Below are 24,177 nucleotides of genomic sequence, written 5' to 3' on the forward strand. Positions count from 1 at the left end.
AGACCCAAGAGGGGTAAACAAATTAAGCCCAAGTCCAAGGTAGATTGAGCTCTGAGCCAAGAATTCCTGCCTTCTTGTTATACGAACTAGGGTGCCAAAAGAAAGAATGGCCTAGTGGTGGCCCTCACAGAGCCTTCTGGCAATGATGTCTCCTTCTAATATAGGTATTAAATGAACAAGCAAAATGGAAACCTATGGTATTATTGGACATTAAGCATAAAATATGCTTAAGTTTCCATGGACCTTACAAGAGGTAGCCAATTATAAGTTTAATGGAAATTAAATAGCTGCTGAGGGCCAAGCAGAAGGCCCAAGTTTTGTTGATTTTGAATTTCTACAAAAACACATTAACAGGGAAGTAGCCATCACTTTCCCTGAAGGGGAAAAAAAAAAAGTATCTCTTTTATTTCTTTTAAATTATGAAGCTTCCACAAAGAATGACAGCACAAATATAGCACATTTTAATCTATGCCAACAATTGGATACTCATACAAAAACGGAAGTGGCTAAAATTTTCCACGGCTGTCTTGCCTGTCCCAGCCTTTTATGGAAAAAATTCTAAAAATATATCACAACCCAGACTAATATTAAGGGACATGGTATGTAAATGTAATACCAGCATAAAATTGCAATGTGTCTGTTCTTGTGGAACCCAGAAAATACTGTGAATAAATTGCATGATTGACAAAAAAAAAATGTTCTTTAATTTAGGGAATAAAATGTTTTTTAAATATGTATTCTTTTATCACACTTACACTGTACATAATTTAAAAAACCAAATAGTTCTACAATGAAAGTTGATTCAGTAAGAACTATCTTAAAAAGTGCATTAACAGAACAAAAAAAAACTGCAGAAAAAGCATTAAACAAAATTCAAGTTCTTTTCATGATTAAAACTCTTAGAAAACTAGAATAGAATTTCCTTAATCTCATAAAGGGTATCTACAAAAACCCTACAGTAATATTATACCACCTACTGATGCAAAAATAGAATCTTTCCCCCTAAGATTAAGAACTGGGCAAAGATGTCAACTCTCATCAATTCTATTCAGTTGTGTAAAGCAGCCCTAGAAGGGGGCGGGGAAAAGAACAGGGAAGATTTATAGACTGGAAAGGAAGGATGTGAAACTATTTGTAGATAACAAATCATCTATGTAGAAAAATCCCAAAGAATCTCTTGGGGATTTACCAAAAGGAAAAAAATAATAGGTATTTATACAAAGGTTCATATACAAATGTTTATAGTAGAGTCATTCATAACTGGAATGGAAACAATCCAAATATATATCAAAAGCTGAATGGACAAATTAGGTTTAATATTTATGGAATATTATTTGGTAATGAAAAAGAACAAACGACAGATGAATCTCAAAAGTATTATGATGAGTTGAATAAGTCAGACACAAAAGAGTACATATTGTATGACTTCATTTATATGAAATTCTAGAAAAGGCAAAACAATGGTGACAGAAAGTAGATCAGTATCGTGCTAGAGTAGTGACTGCAAAGGTGTACAGAAAAATGTTAGGAGTTAATCAAAATGTTCTATGTCATGATTGTGGTGGTGGTTACAGTACATCATCAAGATATGAAAATAAACACTTAAAATTAGCAAATTTTATTTTATGCAAATTATACTTGTGTAAATTATACTTCAGTAAAGGTGATTTTAAAAAGATTTTAAAGAAAATATTACATAAAATTATATATGTGTGTGTGTGTGTATATATAGATATATATATATGCAACATACAGAGAACTGTACAATAACCTTTTATTTCTCAAAAGTGGGAGAGGTGTCTTGTAATTTTATAAACTTGGTTTTATAACTGCAATGCAAAAATCACTCCTTGTATAATACAAAGAAATCTCTACCAGTTTGTAACAACATTTACTAATGATGCAAACAATAAAGCAGAGGCAAAGCAGAAAGTGACCCTCTATGTCAAGGAAGCCAAACTGCATTAATGTCATCATTAGCAACGACCCACAATATTGACAGGGAGAAATAGCTGTGTGCCAGGCATCCCTCAGCCTACCACTTAGAATATTCTTCATTTGTAGCTGAAGAAGAAACTTTATCTCTTGCAACTGATACAAGTCCTAACAGTGGCAGATAAAGCAAAATAGTACAACCCATGCTGCAGTTTTAAAAGTACAAGAAACACAAACATGACTTTGCAAGTCACCTCATATTTTCAGGATAAGGCTATTTTCCACTTAAATGTAGAAATTAATTATAACGTACATAGGAGGGATAATGCCATATAACAGAATATGTGAGTTAGTCACCAAAAATTCATCTCTTTTTAATATATTTGACTTATATGTTTATTGCTATTTCTTCCCACTAGAAATGATACTTCATAATGACAAGGATTTTTGTCTTTGCTACTCACTGCAATATCCCTAGTGCCTAGACCAATGCCTAGTGTAAGTAATTACTCAATGACAGAATTATGTCCACATAGATATTAAGTAAATATATTTATAGCACATTTATTCTATTGTGTAGATATTATTCACAGATAAACATAATAAACTCCCACACTTTCTCATATAGTTTTTTTGATTGTACAATTTGTCTAACAACCAATTCAAACAAGCTTTCAAGCTATGTGATTATTTTATGTGTTTCTTCATTCCAAAATTTTCTGGTGTGTATTTGCATTCGTAATTAAGAACAAATGCATCTTTATAAAACTATAGAGTTTTATACAAGAATATCTCAATTAGCAATAGCAAGCCTCAAGATTTCCTGTAACCATTTCCACCAATCTATCTCTCTGTATATACTGGTTACCCTATCCAGAATCCACCTCTAACACTTCCGGCTAAGCAAACACACATTTCTCTGTAAATCTAACCTGTCTACAACCCAGTATCCCAGTTAAGAATCCTTTATAGAGCCCTCCTTGGTGGCGCAGCCGGTTAAAGCACAGCGCTAAGAAGCTAAAGCCACTTCCACATGAGTTCAATCCCCACTTGCCCCCGGAGGAGATCCACATGGTGCGGCAGACCTCTCCTGACCCGCCCGCTGCTCCCCTAAGCAGTGTACTTCGTCGATCGGCCTGTTCTGCTCCCCACTCTGTCCCTGGTGAATCCTCTCACCCTCCGCATCTCTGGCCTGTACCCCAGTTCTGTATGAATAAATAAATCTTAAAAAAAAAAAGAATCCTTTATAATACTAGTTAGCCTCAATACTTTGAGGCTATGTAGAAAATCTCACAGTCCTTTTGTGACTACTTAGAACCACAATCTGACTTCCAAAAAAATCCTAAATCCCTTTTGGGCAGGCAATATTAAATGTTTTTCTTATGGACGTTACAGAATGTCCATAAAAGTTTATTTGTTGAAATTAATGAATTTTACTGAGACTAAAGATGACTAAGGACACAAGAATTAATGTAAAGCTACAAAAGATAAAGAAATATGTTTGCATATAAGACTATATGCATCAAACTTACCAGTAGTGTCTGTCCTTGTGAAATGAAGAAATGACCTGATATAACTATAGTAAGAACAAGATATCCAGATTCTTCATTGGAATCAAAAACCTTGAAAAGAAAAAGAAATATGTCTAAGGCAACATATTCCTATAAACCTGTAATACTGATAGCAAGCAATTTTCTCCCATTGATCTTCCTTTTGGTGAATGCCTGCTTTCTTTTCATTTATAGTTTTAGGTTTGTCTTCACATAGGGACTAACAACCAGGCTTGTAAAATATGTAATTAAAACCAACCAATTCTTTTAAATCAAAAGAATGCCAGATTAAGAATTAAGGTCCATGGGGCCTGGACCAACCACATTTTAGTTATGGATTAATAAATCATGAATTTCTTAGGGTCTCAATTCGCCCTCTATAAAATGGTGATAATGCCTTACAGGGTTGCTGAGTTTCAACTTCTTCAGCCATATAACCCATTCTGCATTCCTCAAAACTTGGCACATTCCTTTGGATGAACTCTAATTTGTCAATGACATTCTTAAAATATGGTGCCCCAAACTGACTGTATTCTTGGTGTAGTCTAATTATCTATCCCCTGTTGGCTGCAGTAGTGCACCCTACAATCACATTTACCTTTTGAGGGGGTAGCCCAATTGAAGAGTTTCATATGGTTATCAATAAAATCTGAAACTTTACAACTTACATTGGTAAATGTTACTTTTGTTATTTTTAATCACAATCTAAATGTGGGACCTTGGACTTATGCCCATATCTATTTTATTCTGTTATATTTGTGGTAGGGAGTTGAAGTAATAAAATAAAAATGTCAGGGAGGACATGATTGATAGATAATTATCAAGTATGATTTGGGTCTTAAGTGATTAGACTTTATAGGTGGGTTTAATCATCATAAAAAACACTAAGATAGGGCCCTCCCTGGTGGCGCAGCGGGTTAGAGCATGCACTGAGAAACTGAAGCCACTTCCGCATGAGTTCGATCCCTGCCTGCCCCGGAGGCGACCACATGGCGGCAGACCTCTCCTGACCCGCCCGCTACTCCCCTCAGCAGTGTACTTCGTCCATCTGCCTGTTCTGCTCCCCACTCTGTCTCTGGTGAATCTTCTCACCCTCCGCAACTCTGGCCTGTACCCCAGTTCTGTACGAATAAATAAATCTTAAAAAAAAAAAAAAACACTAAGATAAACATTTTTGTATAAGTAAGATGAAATTAGAGATTCACCTTAATGTGCAAGCTCTAAATAATTATCACACACCTAACTCAATATTGTGTATTTTTATATGGTTTATACTGCATTCTACAGAGAAATCATATTATAGTTTCATATCTGGGGCTGGGAATTTTAATGCTATGCTAAATTCAAGATTTCCCATTAAGTTTTCTCTAATTCCTTTAAAATTTCAAACTTAAAAATTGAGTAATGTTCTCAGTTTCAAGGAGAGTATATTAAGCCTTGCACTGTTTCCGTTAGTGGTTATATTCTGCATCTTTCCCATTATTAGGAATATAGTTATTTGTATGACACTCTCCCTGTTATAATTTAAATGGGATATTTTGTGACTATTTAGAATCACAAGGGTAGATAGGGGTAAGCACAGCTTTGCAGACTAAAGTTTAATCAATAAATTCTTTGGAAGGCAGTATGTAAACATGACAATTACTTTTTTTTTTGAAATATAATATAATACATATATGCCTAGAAAAGTACAGCTCAATGAATGAAAGAAAGAATAATTATCTACCAAGAGAAAATAGAGAACATTACCAGGTACCAGAAGTACCCTAGCACTATTTCCCATTCATTACCTGCTATCTTCTCCCCATAAGGAAACCTGCCCATCCTATGCCTTAAATGTAAATAAAGACGATAATGATTCTGGGTGATGCCAAAATCCTCACTGCTAGTTAGAGAACAAATCTTTAATGACAACAAGAGTTTCTTATCTCAGTATTAATTCTAAATGTAAATGTAATAAATTCACCAATTAAAAGACAGAGTTTCTGTTGGATCAATACACAAAATTCAACTATTTGCTGTCTCCAGGAGGTGCACCTGAGCACCAAAGGTACACACAAACTCTAAATAAAGGTCTGAAAAGCAATCCCACAAGCAAATTTTATCCAAAGTAAGATAGAAACAGTCATACTTAGATCAGATAAAACAGATTTCCAGCTAAAAAAGGTAATAAGAGAGACAGAGATGAACACTGTATAATGACTAAGGGAACAATACATCAGGAAGACATAAAACACTCATCAACATAATATGCAACAAATAAGGAGCACCAAAATATATTAGGCAACTGCTATCAACTCCGAAAACAAGCATCAGAAAAAAAACACATTTGTGGCAGAAGACTTCAGTACCCCACTCTCACCAATGGACAGATAAACAAGACAGAATATAAATGGGGACACAATATCCTTAAACAAAGAATAGACCGCGTAGGCCCAAAAGATATCTATAAGGCAATGCACCTCAAAAAAGAAGAATACATATTTTTCTCAATAACACATTCTCTAGGACTGACTACATATTAGATCATAAGCTTCAACAAGTTCACAAAGACTAAAATCATATTGTCTTCTTTGACCATAAAAATATCAAACTAGAAATAAGCTATAAAAAAAATTCTCTAAGACATGGAGATTAAACAGACTACTTAAAACACTACTAGTTACTGAGGAAATTGAATTTTTTTATTATCCCATCTATGTTTTATAATTTATATTTTTTACATCATTATATATTCCCCATAAAATACCCACCACCAGTTCAACCTGTGAACCAAACCATCACCCTTGCACTCTTCTCTTCCCTGTTTTGACCTCTTTCCCCCCCTCTTCCTTGTAGAATGTTTCTTATTTATGGTTGCCTGCTGGTTTTGTTGCATTACTTTTTCCCTTTGATTCCTTATTTGGTTTCCCTATATTCCTCCTATAAGTGAAACCATATGATATTTTTCTTTGCCACTTGGCTTATTTCAATGAGCATGACCCCTTCAAGCTCTGTCCATGTTGCTGCAAATGGCTTATATACTTTTTTGATTGCTGAAGAGTATTCCATTGTGTATCTATACCACATCTCAAAGAAGAAGTCTGTTTTTAAAGATTCATTTATGCATACAGAGCTGGGGTACAGGCCAGAGGTGCAGGGGCAGTGAGAGGATTCACCAGAGACAGAGTGGGAAACAGAATAGGCTGACTGACAAAGTACACTGCTGAGGGGAGCAGTGGGCAGATCAGGAGAGGTCTGCCGCACCAGGTGGATCACCTCCGGTGTGGGGATTGAACTCATGCTGAAGTGGCTTTAGCTTCTTAGTGCTGTGCTTTAACCTGCTGCACCACCAGGGAGGGCCCTCAAAGAAGAAATTTTTAAAAATCAAACCTCAATACAAATGGCAATGAAGATGCAACCTTCCAGAATTATGGGACACAACAAAAGCAGTACCAAGTGGGACACAGATAGTAATATAGGTGGCAAACAAATAACCTCATCCCTCACCTAAATGAAATAGAAAAAGAACAAACAAAATCAAAAGCCAGCATAAGAAATGAAACAGTAAAAGAACAGAAGTAAATGAAATAGAAAGAAACAAAACCATCAACAAAACCAAAAGCTGGTTTTATGAAAAAATATTTTTTTAATTAACAAACCTTTAGCTTTGAGGAAAAAAATCACAAAAAGAGGGAGAAAATTCAAATAAATAGAATCATAAAAGAAGTTACTACACAGCAGAAATTCAGAATATAATTAAAATTGCAATGAATATGTACAAAAGCTCAACAATCTAGATGAGGCAAATAAATTAGAATTATATAGTCACGTAAGGATGAACAAAGATACCGAAAAACTGAACAGACCAGTCACAGTGAGAACACTGAAACAGTAGTCAAAACTCTCCCCACCCCCAAAAATGTACAGAAGTAGATGATTTCACAAGAGAATTCTATCAATCCTTAAAAGATGAACTAATTCCTATCCAAAGAAGTGGCAGTTTATAAAAAATAAAAACCCAAAATCAGTTGTCCTCCTATATGCAAACGTGCCAGAAGAGGCAGAAAATAATTCCATTTATGATGACACCAAAAAAAAAAAAAAAAAAAGAAAGAAAGAAATACCTAGGAGTAACTTAACAAAGATGAAGGGTCTTTACACTGAAAACTATGACGCTGTAAAAAGAAGTGGAAAAAGCCATAAAGAAATAGATATTCCCTGCTCATGGATTGGAAGAATTAATGTAGTCAAAATGATCACCTTACCCAAAATAATACACAGCTTCAAGGCAATCCCAACTTAGTGCACAAAGGATCTGAAAAGTTACTTTTTCAATAATGTTAAAATGGCCAAAGGTACATGAAATGGTGCTTAATATCATTAGCTATCAGGGAAATACAAATCAAAACCATAGTGAGATGTCATCGTCAGAATGGCTATTATCAAAAACACAAGGATTAGGAAGTGCCTGCAAAGATGTGAAGAAGGGGGATTTTACAACAGCTGGTAAACTGGTATAGCCATTATGGAAAAGAATTACGGAATTTCTTCAAAAGCATTTCAAATAGCTCTACCATACAATCGAGAAGTCGACTTCTGGGTATATAGCTAAAGGAAAGGAAACCACTCTTCTGAAGAGTGCTTTGCACTCCCATGTTCGCTGCAGCATTATTTATACAGAGTCATGACATGGAAGCAACCTAGGAGACTACTGAAAATCGAATGAAGAAAATTTATGTATGAGTACACATATACACCCAGTGGACTATAAGACATTAAAAAGAATGAAGTCCTGGCATTCAAAACATGTATAAATCTTAATGGCATTATTCTAAGTGAAATAAGTCAGAGAGAGAAAGATAAATACTGCATCATCTCTCTTTTATGTGGAATTTTAAAAAATATGAATGTGAAACAAATTGGTCATTACTAGACGAAGGGGTGAGGGATAAAGGAAATGGGTGAAGGTGGTGAAAACATATAAACTTCCAGTTAGCTGATAAGTAAGTTCTTGGGGCATAATGTACAACATGACAAAAGTTACTGCACAGTACATTTGGAAGTTGCTAATAGTAAATTTCAAAAGTTTTTATCATAAAGGAAAAAATATTAGGATATTAACTAAACTTGTATGTATGGTGAAATGAGTGCTCAAAGCCTATCAAATCGTTATGTTGCACACCTTAAAATTCTATGAGTTTATCAATTATATCTCAATATAACTGGGGAAAAAATGATTTACATCAGCCTGACCTCAGCCTATTGTGGTATTTTGCTATCAATAGAAATGTGACATATACTGAGATAAAGTGTGCCTATCACAAGCTTGCTTTTCAGGCACTGCTTATATATTGGTGAAATCAGTCTTCTCTTTTGTATGTATATAATTGTGAAAGGCTAAAACTAATCTAAAATTACACAATAAAAAATATATACAAAAACACAGAAAAACATTTCAAATGAATCTACCTTAAAGTAAATTACATCTAGATGAAAGGCTAAAATAGTGTTCTTCAGATACTACAAATTATGCATGTATGGGTTTTGTTTTCTGTTTTTAAGACCCCCTCAAAGCATCACAGCTCTCTATACTGTCACAAACTGCTGACGTATGGATTACAGAATATGAAAATGCACAGTAGCTAAACAGGCTACCAGCTGCTTCCCTGCTGACAATGAGTAGCTGAAAATTCCCAACATATTTAAACAATTTCCAAAGTATACTCTGCTAACACTCATTAATAGCTTCCATAGCTTAGTATTTTGCTTTTGAAATGTAAAGTGTTAACAGTAACAATCATAAACATAATTATAAGAGCCCCAAAAGTAATGACTCCCAGTAATATATCTGGAGAACTTTTCTTTAGAACCTAAAAAAAATCTCATGTATCAAAATATGTAATTCCCTCATTTACCATGTATGAGAATAATATTAAAGAACATGAAATTATCTAGTCCTTAAACCTGGTTACTAGAGTTAACTTGATCCTCACACTAGTAATGAGTAGTGGACTATATTTATTCAAAATACCTTCCATGTAATAGAGGAATTATGTTCTCTATATTTTTTAAATTACAAAGTAAGACTATACTGGTTATTTTACTATCAAACATATCTTAGGGGATTTCAATTATATATTTAAAAATACTAAAAAAAATTTCCCAACTAGCTGGACATAGGTGGATGACCTACACCTGGGTTACGACAGCTAGTGGAGGTTCCACCCACTGGCCCCAGTCACCTGAACAACCTATACCACACCCAGGTAAATAAAAGGAGAGGGAGACCCACATCCAACAGAAGCTTCATCTTTTGCAGTGCAAACCTGAAAGCAAACAGTGGGGAAAATGAATTTTACCAATGATCAAGAAAGCCCTCACAGGAGCAATATACCACAAGAAAAAAAAATTAATCTCCAGAACCCAGCAAAACTGAAATGGAAGAATTTTTCTTCTTGTGAGATGAAGAATTGAGAATTGTCATAAAGTCAAAAAATTTGAACAACACAAAGCTCAGAAAAACAGATAGGAGAAGACACAGAAAAGAATGCTATAAGAAACAATCAACAAATAAGATGGAAAAAGATATGGAAATGGAAGAATGCATCTTTAATATCAAAGACAGAAATCTGAAAAGAACCAAGAAAGAAAAGAGATACAAAGGATTATCTGGCACCATTAAGCAAGGGAATAAGGGTAATAGGAATCCCAGAAGAAGACAACACAAGGGAGCTGAAAAGCTATTAAGAAATAAATGAAGAAAAATTTTGCAAACTTGAAGGAAATAAAAACAGATATACAGGAAACTAAAAGGATGCCAAACTATCACAACAAACAGAAATCTACAGCAAGACATAGAAGTAAAGCTTCCAAGAGTCCAAGACAAAGCAAAACCAATGAAGCTGATGAGTGGGAAGAAACAGATAACCTATAAAGAAACTAAAAATATGTTAATATCAGAGTTTTATGAAGAAACACTACAGGCAAGGAGAAAAAATGAGTGACATATTAAAAAAAAAAACAACCAACCAAAAATACTTTATTTTACAAAGCTCTTCTTCCTATATATAAGGAGAAAATAAAGACTTTCTCAGACAAGCAAAATCTTTGGGAATTTTCTGCTACTTAATCCCAATTCCAAGTAATTTTACAAGGATTTTCAGGTTCTAAACCAACAGAGAAATGAACATAAGGAACTGAACAAGGAATTAAATAGAACCACAAAATTATGTACAAAATGCTTTAACAGACTTCCACATATCAATAATAACCCTAGATATAAATGGACAAAACTCACCAGTAACAAAGCATGTTAAATTAGAGAACAGAATCCACATTCTGCTGCCTCCATGAAACATCCACATTCCAAAGATAGATTAAAAAAGTAAAGGACTGGAAAACAATTTTACAAGCAAATAGCATCACAAAGGAGGTAGGGACAGCCATACTTCCATCAGATAAAATAACCCCACATTAGGAAAAAATAATAATAATGAACAACTATATACCAAAGACGTTTTACAGGATCAAAAATGGGTTGTGGGGGGGAAGTGCACTGGACTATGATGATAGCACATGGGTGATTTGGTGATGGGAAGCCTACGGAGATTACAACTGAGATGGAAAAAGGCACAGAATGATGTAAAAATAAGCTGTTATTAAAAATAAATTAAAAATAATAATAACCCCCCATTAAAAAGGTAACGAGATATAAACACTGCATAATGATCAAAGGTACGGCACACCAGGAGGGTATCATACTCATCAATTTAGACTCACCAAATGAGGGAATGTCAAAATATATTACTGTTTTACTACTGTCTCTGAAAACAAACACTGAAGAAAATACAAATGAGGTAGAAGACTTCAACATCCCACTCTCACCAATAGACAGAACAATGAGACAGAAAATAAACAAGAACACAACAGCTCTAAACAAAGACCTAGACCACACAGACCTAACAGACATTTATAGGACACTGCACTCCCAACAGATCTTTTACCAGGATCAACCACATACTGGGTCACAAGACAAAGATCAATAAGAACATGAAGAATGAGCATACCACACATCTTCTTTCTCACCAAAAAGTGTCAAGCTAGAAATCAACTACAATAAGAAACAAATGCGCTCCTCCAACATGTGAAGACTGACCAACATGCTACTAAAAGACCACTGGATTAAGAGAAAAATCAAAGAATAAATTTAAACTGAGGTGAATGATAATGAGGACACAATCCGTTAGAACATATGGGACATAGCAAAAGTAGTACTAAAAGTATATAGCAATATAGGCCCAAATAAAGAAACAACCTAATCTCCTATTTTGAGGAACCAGAAAAAGAACAAAATAATAAAACTGACAAAAAAAAAAGTCAGAAGAAGGAAATAATAAAAGTTAAAACAGAATAAATTAAACAGAAATTAAAAAGGTAGTCCAAAAGATCAATGAAACCAAGAGCTGGTTCTCTGAAAAAATAAAATAGACAAAGCCCTGACCAGGCTCACAAAGAGATGAAATCTCAAACAGGATTATTCATTACAGTATATGGTTAACTAATCAGTGACAAAGGAGCAAAAACTATACATTGGAACAAGGGAAGACTGATCAATAAAAAAATGTTGGGTAACTGAATTGTCACATGCAAAAGAATGAAACTAAGCTAATACCTCATGCCATACACAAAAATCAACTCAAAATGTACAAAAGACTTGAATGTAAGACCTGAAACCACAAAATATACATAGGTCAAACATTCCATGACAAACGTCAGAACATCTTGAGGACTCATCTCCAAAAGCAAGAAAATATAAATAGCTGGTATTACATCAAACTAAAAAGCTTCTGTACAGCAAAAGAGACAGCAACTAAAACAGAGACACACTACTGAGTAGGGGAAAATATATGCACACCATGTATCTGATAAAAGATCTACAAAGACCTTACCCAACTCAACAAAAACAAACAACCTAGTCAAAAACTGGAGAGAAGAGCTAAAAAGACACTTCTGCAAAGAGGAAATTCAAATGCATGTCAGGGAAATGCAAAAAAAAAAAAGCCTATGAAATGCATGTCAGGGAAATGCAAATGAAAACAATGAGATACCACCTCACACCATGAGAATGGCACATATTAAAACGGATAACAACAAATGCTGGCAAGGATATGGGAAAAGGAGCCTTTTACATTGCTGGTGGGAATGCAAACTGGTCTAGCTACTGTGGAAGGCTGTGTGGAGGTGCCTCAAAACACTAAAAATGCATCTATCAGATGTGTGATTACATGCCTAGGAACCTACCTAAAGGACACAAAACCACTAATTCAAAAATAAATCTACACTCCTGTCTACTGAAGCACTACTAACAATAGCCAAGATATAGAAATAACCAAAATGCCCCAAAACAGATGAACAGATCAAGAAGCCATGGTATGTATATTCAATGGAAAACTGGTGATCTAAAAAGATAAACTCATGACATTTGCAGCAACATGGCTGGAGCTAGAAGAGATCACGGTAAGCAAAATAAGTCAAAAGGGAGAAGATAAATATCAGATGGTTTCACTTTTATGTGAAATACAGACACTGAAGAGTCAGAAAGACAAAACTTGCAAGCTGACCATAGATCTGAGGTTAAAAGCAGGGGAGGGTTAGGCAGAGGGTCAAAACACAGGAAGGGAGAGCCCAAGGGACTGTGGTGATAGATCATGGATCTATGGTGGTGGGGAAACTATGGGGTCTTCACCTGAGGGGAGAAATCAAATACAGTCCAAAAATTAACCACAGTGTAAGAAAATAAATCAATTTTTTTAATTCCCAAACTAGAATTACATACATCCCCACACCTGTTCTAGGTCTCTGCAACTCTCACCTCGGCCTTGGCTATTTTCATAGATACTGCCTTCTCTTCATTAACAAACAAGGCTCATTAATCTCATGATACTTAAAATATTCAAATTATAATTCTATATTTGGTTAAAGAAAATTTGGGTTAATTTACTTATCAGATGTCATATTGTTTCTGCAAGGTAAAAAGTGCCCTATGTTCCAAGTAAGTAGGTACTTGAGCTTTTCCAGTGGTAATCACTTCTTTGTTTTTTAAATTATTTATGCATACAGAACCGGGATACAGGCCAGAGGTGCAGGGGTGGTGAGAGGCTTCACCAGAGGCAAAGTGGGGAGCAGAACAGACAGATCTACCAAGTACACTGCTGAGGGGAGCAGGAGGCAGGTCAGGAGAGGTCTGCCTCACCATGTGGGTCAACTCCACAGCCGGGGATGGAACTTGCACTGAAGTGGCTGAGCAAGAGTCACAGTGCTGCACTTTAATCCGTTATGCCACCAGGGAGGGCCCGGTGATCACTTCTTAAAAGAATTCTGAGTAGTGTGGCACACAGTTTGGCAGAAACAAGTCTTAACCATAAATGAATTTTGAAGCTGTAAATTTGTAGGTTCCTTCAATATCTATGCTGAAATAAAATCTTCATTGTATTCAGCTAGAAAAAAAACTCTAAATGTTATGCAAACAAGTCATGTTCTCTGTGAATTATGTCACACACACAATAAAACCTAAGATTTTGTTTAGTGAAGAAGGAAAACAGACTGGGGTATATGTATTTATAAATTTGTGCTTTGGAAAGAATAATGATTTTACCATAGGAAAAATGTTAGAACATCAACTACAAGGTTTTCTTCAAAAGTCTTAAGTAATTTACAGTGTTTGTGATATATAATTCAGTCCAACATAACCACAATTATAAAAATTATTTCTCTATCTGTCAGGTACAGATTAGAATGCTGAAATCAACAACCTCCCCCCCAAGAGCAAAAGCTTATTTTCCACTACCTATTCTCTCTCACTCTACCTGTGGTTACACTGTCTATCATTCTCACTCTAGAACTTAGATTGACAAGGTAACTGACACCTGCAACACTGTGGCCAAGAGAAAGATGAATCACATGCTGGCTCTTAAAGCTTCTGCTACGTCACTTCTGCTTATATTTCACTGGTCAGAAACAGTTACATGACACACAATGTCAACAGGGCAGGGATTTACAATCTTAGTATATCTGGTGAGACTAATTACTACTTTTATTCTATAAAAGACTTCTGGAATCAGACGGACATAGGGTGAAATCTTAGCTTTGCCACATCTATAAAATTAAAATAGTAATAACTCATAGTATCAGAAATTAAATGGTACAATACAAGATCAGATGCTTAAGCAGAATGACTGGCTTTGATTCAATCATTCAATAAATATTTGGGGGGCATCTGCCAAGCGCTACACTGGTGTTAAAAAAAAGGAGAGCAGTACTGAAACTTCCCTGAGCAGACAAAACCAATGTAATCATACAAGCAAAGCTTAATTTTGCAAGACTGACTTCTGGGATCATTCCTTATGCCTTTGGAAATCATGAATTTAAACCATTCCTAAGGTTGATATGTGGTAACCAATGACAAATTCACTATCATTTAAGCAAATTATAACAATATCCAAATCACTATGAAAAATAAACAGTCACGGCTCATTATATAAGATGCTTTATAACACAGTACATCTGAATCTCATTCTGTTTTGGTTTGGTTTTCCAGGTTTGTAAACTTTTTGGTAGGTGCATGATACATTTTAACTAATTACCATTTTGGTGATTCACTGATTTTACTGCTTATTTCTAAATTCTTGATACACTAAATAAGTCTGGTTTTTCTGTTGCCATTGTTTTTAGAAAAAGCCTTTTGAGTTCCAACCAAGGGAGCCCAAGAATTGGCCTTCATTTCTTAGTCTTTTCCAAATTCAAAAGTGTGGCAGACTTCTAGTTCTCCAATACCCATTTTACTCCTGTGGCAATGGAACTCTTAGTTTTTAATAGGACATCATGGAATATAACTACATACACCTGCAGTGCAGTGGCTAGAATGCCCACAGGGCTGAAGTCTGACTGCTGTGCTTCAGGAGGAAGCGTTGTATGCTGTGTTACAGGAAACTCCCTTAAAAAACTTGTTTAGCGCATCCTTTGTCTACTTCATCCCTTCCTCTACTGAAGCCATTAAAATATCAATTCCATCTTGAACTGTGAGATCAAGGTCATGTATGGCAGAGGAATAAAGAAAGACGCTCAGTTCCTGATGCTATGCACTATCATACCAGCCCTATACTTTCATATGGAGAATAAACTTGCAACATAATTAATACACTTATTTTGTATTTTCTGTCAGTCTTAATCTTCATACAAAATATAACCTAATAAACTCTCCCCAAAAGCAAATGAAAAGCAACTTTTGATTGATACCCTTACACCTTCATCAGAGAAAATAGCTATGGAGAAGCAGCAGTGCACAGTAGCCTAAGGGTTGGCTTGAGGGAGAGACCCGAGTTTTATAATCAGTTCTTCCACTTCCTAAGAAACCAGACCTCAACTTCTTGTCTATAAAATTGTGTGTTTTTTTTTTTAGGATTTATTTATGCACACAGAACTGGGGTACAGGCTAAAGGAGCAAGGGCAGTGATAGGATTCACCTGACACAGAACAGGGGTGCAGAACAGGCAGATGGATGAAGTACACTGCTGAGGGGAGCAGCAGATGGGTCAGGAGAGGTCTGCCACATCATGTGGGTCACCTCTGGGCCTGGGGATCGAACTTGCACTGAAGGGCTGTGGCTAGCTTGCAGTGCTGTGTCTTAACCCAATGCGCCACCAAGGAGGGCCCCTTGTCTATAAAATCGTAATTAAATCTAAACAGTGGCAAAATCAAATGCAAAGGGATCCATTAAAATACTTAAAGATCAGTTTACTTTGTCTATTGCTCCTCTTCCCACTCTTCCTTCAGAACTGGGACAGGAGGGTGAGCTTCAGTACTAAGAAGCAGTACACAGAGAGCCCAGAGTTCTGATTCTCACTAGGTCTAGCGGAAGAACCATGAACCTGCCTTTTCAATAAGCACCCTTAGGGACACCCTTGAGAGCAGTCTGCAGAATACAACTTAATAAACAGTTCTTACCCAGTCTTATAATCCAGTGCTCAACTATTCCAATTGTAGATGATGATGACGTAATATAAGGACAATTCCACAATGTAGTACCAGCAAGCAGTGTAGGTTCTCTATACATTTGGGCAGATGGATAGAAAAAAGTCCTGGAACCCTCAGTGCTTTTTCAGGTTTTAACATGCTTTCTAAGCCACTGCTGTGGGGCAAGCCCACATACTGGCAAGGCAGAGAGACCAGGGGGGCTAGGATGCTGACAGGCCTCCCAAACTCTGGCTAGTCTGTATGCATTTCCCTTTGGGCTCTCTCTGGCAGTCTCTCGTGGCTTCCTCCTCTTGCGTGACACCGCCCTTATATCCCTGGCCTCCGGGCTCAGGTGTGCACACTCATGCATGCCCATACCATGCTCCAGGTGTCCAATATCAGCATGCATACTCCACATTCACGCACCCCAGCGCCTTCTACATTCAAGGCTGCAGGTGATAACCACAGAGAACAATGGGGAAAAAGCCTGGTCATCTTCATTTACTTTACACATTGACTCTGGTGTAAATGAATGCCAAGTACCCTAAATAATTAAATAATATTTTGGTGAACTGATAAACTGAAGTGGCAAAAGAGAGTGAAACTGCATCAAATTTCTACTTCTGGCCTACATAAAGGAACAAGGATTCAATTCACCCTCCTAACAGGAGGGGAAAAAAAAGAAAACTAAACTAAAAGTTGAACCAATTACAGTAAGCAACAGTTTTCAAGACATCACCTACCAGGTAGTAAAAGACATGATTTCTGAGAAACAACAGGAAACAAGAGCCAAAGAAGGGGAGCCATGCCTTTGCTCCAGATGAAGTTTCTAGGTCAAAGGGCAAAGAAGGGGAGCCCAGGTAGACCATATTGCTGAGCAGCAAGTCCAGAGAGGTCAGTGTGGCTAGAGTTTAGAGAAAAGAACACCAAAGAATACACAGAGAACTCTGAAATCCAGAGACTCCTCAAATCCCCAGGGTACTGATCAGCATAGACATGTGAAACAACTATGGAAACCTGGGTGGAGAAACACCTGAAAGTGTTTAAGGAAACAAGCCCAAGACTGGGAAGAGTCCTCATAATTTGCAGGGCACTGGGTAGAGTACTCTAAAGACCTCTGCTTCAGGAATGGGAAAAACTTTAACCTTTGATGAAAACATTGGTCTGGTTCCACCTGACAAAGTTTAAAAGCAAGATTTGAAAATGTCAAACTTTCTAGATTATTTATCACAGAAAAAAAAAAAGCTTAAGAATAATTTATAGGACTACAAAAATATCCTGTACCTGACAGGGTAAAATTCAAAACATCAGGGACCCATAAAGAATCACCAGGCATGCAAGGAAGAACTACTATTTTTAAAAATACTTTTCTTACAGTTTTACTAAATCTTATATTTTCCTAAAACAACCAAAACAATACTGTCATTTTTATCATTTCCACCCTGAGCATTAATCTCTAAATTCCTCATCCACACAATTGAACTGCTTTTCCCCATGTGAAATATCAACACTTCTAAGACAAACAGCGTAGTGAATAAAAACACAAGTTCTAGAGACAGATCAACCAAAAAAATAAGTCTGAATTCTCAACTTAATTTCAAGGCACTGAACTTCTCTGAATTTTAATTATTTATAAAATAAGTATAGTATTTATTTAATAGGGCTGCTGGGAAATATACCAAATTAAACACAATAAATAATAGCTATCACTTCACAGTTTTTATGTTACCCAAGAAAAGTTACATTCAAACATTTACTGATCACTTGTAACATCTAGGTAATATGCAGGTGCTAGGAAAATGAAGAAAAATACAAAACACCATTAAGAAGACCCAAAGTGTATCTTATGTTGAATCCTCATTTAAAAGTTCTTTTCAAGTACAAACTTCATATTCTATTTCTTAATTTATAAGTAGGGCAATTATTTTAAGTTCTGCCTATAAAAATTAAAGGATCTTTTTTTTTTCTCTTTGAAAAGGAAAAAAAATAAAAGTTGTCAGCTTCAACCAATTAGGACATGGCTGAGAAATCCTTGGAATCTAAAAAACATGATAAAATTTTAATTTAAAAGCAACCTGCAATTAACATCACCTTTCAAAATTCTCAAATTAGTAGACTAAATTATATCCAGACATAAAATACATAAAATGGACCAATCTGTTATTATGATAATCTTTTCAGAAAGGCTGGGCTAACAGATGTAAGGAATTAAAATCAAGTTCAAGTTTGTATTTCATTTGCTCATTCCACTTAAATGACAGATGGTTGAAAAATTAACCCTATTAATAAAACGTTTGCATATTCATTATGAATCTGATTGCCTTACCTCATACTCCTTAAATTCATTTTTTTTAATGTTACTATATGGCTGCCCAACTCATTCAAGGTCTTCTAAAGTATTGCTTCTCAAACTGTGGTTCTAGAATCAAAAGCATTGATATCACCTGGAAGTTTGTTGAAAGTACAGAATTTCATTCCTACACCTGCCTCATTGAATCTGAATTTGCATTAAAAAAATCCCCAGGTGATTTTTATGTACTTTGAAGTCTGAGTAGCATAGTTTTAAATCATTGCTTTTTCCTTTACATTTTTTTCTTTATATTTACAAAAGTTTTTATTTTTTTGCTTCCAAATTATGGCTTGGTTACCTCCAGATACTCACTTTTAACAAGAACAATTCAGGCAAATAAATCAAATTAATATACATACATGCTAGATATTTTATATATAATATTTATGTCTCAGACTTCACCTTTCCTCAGGACTTAAAAGTCTTACAAGTCTTGAGTCTTACAACTCAAATTCTCTTTTGAGTTGATTTTTTTTCTCACTATATGATCACTGAAAGTATTCTATGCAATTAAACTACTAAGCAGAACAGTACCAGGATGTCAGCCTTTCCATAATTTCAGAAAAAAACTCAAAATAGTTTTAAACAAGGTTGAACTTGAAAGCTCCCTAGAGGAAAAAAAAAAAAAAAAGGCCAGAATGGCTCTATCCTCCATAATAACATATTTTTATGCTTTACCTAACTTTTTTTTATACTGCAGGTACCATATATTTTTAAAATAAGAAATTCACTGGACTTAGTACAGTTCTTTAGATGGATCATCTTCTATTATTACTATTACACAATAGTCACAGAGCACATAAAATAGAACAAATTTTGTTTTCTCTTTCGTTTTTCCAAAAAAATTACAGACCTAAGCTGAAACTGATCACAGCAGGCAGGATGGTTCAGCATGGATTCAAAGGAAGGTACAAATGTTCAGTTTTCAAAAGCACTGCAAAAGCTAACCTCATCTCTTGTCACTGTAGCATGGCTTTATGCCAAACATTTGAAAACTTGAAAAATACAGTTTTTTATAAGCAATTATGAAGAGCTTTGCAAAGAGAAGGGGAAAATTTGTAATAACAATTTTCTTACATTGGTCAAATATCCATGGACCCTGAGTTGTGGGGCAAGAATCTAAGGGTTATTCAGCTCCATCTGAGAAATGAAGTCAATAAATACGCCTTTGGAGAAAGGGTTTAAAGGGTGTTAAGAGAAGCTACCAACAAATCTACTGGGCAGTCTCAAAAATTAAATGTCCTCAAACATCCAGTTTTATTTCATAAGACCATATTACAGATCAGTCATCCTTCTCTTTAACTCTTTATTCACTCCATACTGCATTTGCAGCCTATATAATTTCTCAGGATACAGTGTTCCACAAGAGTATTTAAAGTCTTTTTTATGGTCTTAAGTATACTGATGTCAAGTTTCAAGTAATGCCTCCAGCTATAATAATCTAGAATTTGGGGGACAATTCATTATGCTCCATCTTTACTCACATTCAGCCAAGTCTTAGAATTGTCACATTGGCTCCACTTCCTTAGCTACCTGTCACTCTCTGGCCTTCTCCTATCTGGTTCTCACCCTCTTTACTCCACTGAAACTTGTCTTGGTAAATACCCTAAGGTCCTCCATGTTGCTAAAACCAAGACACTCCTTAATTGTTATTTTTCTTCACTGTGCTTCATCATTTAACAAATTGTTTTCTTCTTCTTGAAATAACTTTCTGTAGCTTTGATGGCACCTTCTTTCTCCAGAGTGCCTTCCAACTTTCTGCCCTTTGTCAATCTTCCTTAGATACTCTATCCGCTCTACCTGATTCACAAATATTAGACTATCTTAAGGCCTGGAAGCTCATGTAATCTCTTTACTATAAATCTCACCTTCTTGCTGATGACACACTTGGATGTTGATAACAAATCTACAGCCCAGCTCTTTCTCCTGAGTCTAGACCAGTCTATCCAATTACTTATTTGGCATTTCCATGCGAATGCTTCAGAAACATAAATAAATGCAATAATTCCAAAACGGAAGTTTTGGATATTTCCCTGCTGTTTCTCCAACATTTCCCATTCCCCAAGCATCAACCCAGGTGTTCCTGCTAGAAACTCAGGAGCTTTTTGCTCTCACCACTCATACTTAATCAGTGTTCTAAATAATTATTTTAATCTACTCCTATTCCCTTTCAATTCTGTCTCCACACTTCTGCCAGAGTGAACTTTCAAAGATGAAACCTCGTAAGCAAAACCATCCAGTGGCTTGCTGTTGGTTTTAGGATAATGTTCATAAGGCACCTGCCAATCCTTCCAGACAACCTCATCTCATTTTATCATCTCTCTTGTTCTCTCAGTACCAGCCTTACTCTTTTTCTCTGTACATCACTTGTGTTGAGACTTTTCTAAGTATTTGACCTGGAATATTCTCTTTCTTCTACTTTCTCCTACCCCAGCGGTCCAAATCACACCAAAACACACAGACACATGCATAATCCAAAACCCCACTCAACAGTCAAATCGGACCAGAAGGGACTGACAAGTCATGGTATTAAAAATATCAGAAGGGAAAATAAATAAATATATATATATATATATATATAATAAAAATAATAATGGCAAACTCTTACATAACTTTATACAGCTACTTTTTTAGGTCACCTATATACATTAACTTATTCAATGTTCACAACAATCACATGAAGTAGGTATTATTATTACATCTCTTTATAAGATAAAGTGAATAAGATAGATAGAAGATAACCAAGGTCACAGAAATCCAGAGGCAAATCTAGATTCAAATTTAGTACTTCTGTGTGTTTGCCTGGGCCTGCGAGCATGACAATTGTTTATCAAGCAATTGTTTTTCCACAAGAGGCATGGGAAGTGGTTTAGATACTTATGTTGTTACCTGGACACATACTATGTCTTCCACCAGACTAAAACCATAAATGTGGGGTTATATAACTGTCTGCTGATATATCCCTAGCACACCTAGGTAGGTGATGCTCAGTAAATATTCCCTAGATATATGAATGGTTACTATCCCCCTACCTAATTATTTTGGGAATACTCTGGGTTCCAGTTGTGCCTTATATTATTACTACATATGTTTCCTATGCTGCTGTCGGCTTGCTCCGCCCTCACCCTGCTGCTCAGTGCCCACATGCTCTCTTCCGTCCATGTGCGCAGCGACGTGCTGGCCAAAGTCTTCCCTCCCGGACGGGCGAAAGAAGGCCTCGGTTCTCTTTGCCCTCAGGCCTCACCTTCCAAGTCCGGGAAGAGGCTGTCCCAGGTTCCTGATCTGGCCTACGAGGCTCTCCGTTGCCCAAGGGCATGAAGCGCCCATATCGCTGCAGGGGCCACTGGGAAGCAGCTCCTCCCGCGACCCCAAGAAGCACCTGCTCCTTTCCCGCCTCCGCCATGTTGGGCGTCTTGACGTGTGACGCCTCGGGCAGCGACCAATTGGCTCAGGTCACCAATCAGGAAGTGCGGAGGCGTAGACCCGCCCTCCTCTGGAATGGAAGCCAATCAGAAGCCCCAAGACTTCTGCTGGGCTGTGGGCGTTGTTCTTGGCACCTTTACTTCCTTGAGGGAAAATAGCTTAAATCTTGAAGTGCGGCAGTGACTCTGATGAATGGTAGTTGGTCTGGACTCTACAGTCTTCTGCCCTCCCCACCCCCCTTTACCTCAGACACCACATGCCCTCTTCAGGTATCTCTGACAGCCGCCTTTCCCAATGCTGACCTTTGCTGGAAGACATGAGAACTAGGCCAGCTCTTGGAGGCTGTTTGGACAATTGTATCTGCTTCCTTACAACAGCCTTTCGTATGGCAATGATCTTCCCCACCTCAAAACCACCACCACAAATCTCCAGTTTCACTTACCATTTAGAAAATCGGATTATTTCCTCTTATCCCTGCTTCCTGCATACATACTTCCTTAAGATTCTCAGGTTCTCTCCAACATAGAGGTGTAAGTGGTGAGGGGCTGCCAGCAATAAAAGGTGTGCCTCAGTCAAACAGCAGGTGCAACTGAAGGACAGGTCTGTGTGATTTATAGTCGACAAAACACTTCTACATCTGTTATTTCATTTGTCCTCTCGATAACCTTGTCGCGAATTAAAGAAACAAAGTAGAGATTATTATTCCCATTGAATAGATTCAAAGAGTAGAAGCTTAAAGCTGTGGGCTCCACTGCCTCTCCATGTGCCTTCCCACCTGCAAAGAATTTACTAATCATGCAATCTGTATGCAAGGTCATATCAGAAGCAAAGTTTACAGAGGATGGAAGCAATGTTAACCAAACACAGAACGTAGTTACAATGCAAACACTTTTTTAAAACTATGAATGTCAAAGGCTATTAAATGCATAGACAATGGTTAGAGAGGTGGTAATTTATTCACTCTTGGAAGAACTGATGAAATACCTGTAGTGTGGAGCCATGTGTTATCACAGGGGTTACAGAAATGGGAAAGATGCACCTAGCTTTCTAGAAACTCAGAGTCTAATAAAGACAAGGAGAGGTGGAAAATACCCATGATATCTGACTGTATCCCATGGCAGTTACAAACCATGTGCACTTTAAGGGCTCAGATTAGGTGTTATCTACCAACAGGAATGGCAGTGGCATTTCACTCCTAATCTGAACGGTGAGAATAAGTTTCACAAGGGAAGATGGATGACAATATCCCATGTGGATAGGAAGTTGAGGAGCAAAGTTGCAAAAATGAGGTTAATAAATAGCTAGAATGCAAAGTAGTTTTTAAAGAATATGAGGCCACAAAGGTGAGGTGGGCATGAAAGCACTGCAAAGCAGTTGAGAAGGGAGGATTTTGCTTTCACACATCAGGAGTGTGAAAAATTTGCATAGGGTAGTGACATATCATAATGGTGGTCCAGGCAGACTAATCTTTCAGAGACATATAGAATAAATTGTATTAAGGCAAGGGATATCATTACTTATGTTTCATTATTCCAATAGTCCTTGCAGATTTCAGAAACTACTTCCAAATGTCTTTAAATGACACAGCAATACAGCATTTAATATAGTAGTAAAATGGTTAGAAATCTGGTTTGAATCCCAGTTCTGCCCTGTGCCAGCTGTGTAACAGTGGGGAGGTAACATCCTTTGTGTAAAATAGGGGTAAACATTACCTGCATAGGGGGTCATCAGGAGGGTAAAATAAGATAGCATGTGTGAAAATTCTTGGCAAATTACAAAAGCAATATACAAGTCTGGTACTTCCTATTTCCAGAGTTAAACTGACTTCTGTGGGCTCCCTACAGGCAGGGAAGATGGTAATGGGAGCCTGACATTCGGTCTCAGAGGCACTCACCTTCCAGGTCCACGGCTGCGGATGCTGTCAGA

At 36.6% G+C, this 24,177-nt stretch overlaps 1 protein-coding gene across 1 annotated transcript in view; it reads right to left on the bottom strand.

The window, feature by feature from the left end:
* The window catches only part of REC114 (REC114 meiotic recombination protein), a 73,865-nt gene extending 51,634 nt beyond the window's left edge, over positions 1-22,231 (bottom strand). The window contains exons 1-2 of the mRNA XM_004687499.1: positions 22,073-22,231; positions 3,468-3,557 (exon numbers count right to left, since the gene is read on the bottom strand). Of these exons, the coding sequence (XP_004687556.1) occupies positions 3,468-3,557; positions 22,073-22,231 (249 nt within the window). The remainder of the gene's footprint in view (positions 1-3,467; positions 3,558-22,072) is intronic.
* Between the last annotated feature and the right edge of the window lie 1,946 nt (positions 22,232-24,177).

This window comes from Condylura cristata, unplaced genomic scaffold (assembly GCF_000260355.1).
Source record: "Condylura cristata isolate star-nosed mole 26May11 unplaced genomic scaffold, ConCri1.0 scaffold00023, whole genome shotgun sequence".
Taxonomy (NCBI): Eukaryota; Metazoa; Chordata; class Mammalia; order Eulipotyphla; family Talpidae; genus Condylura; species Condylura cristata.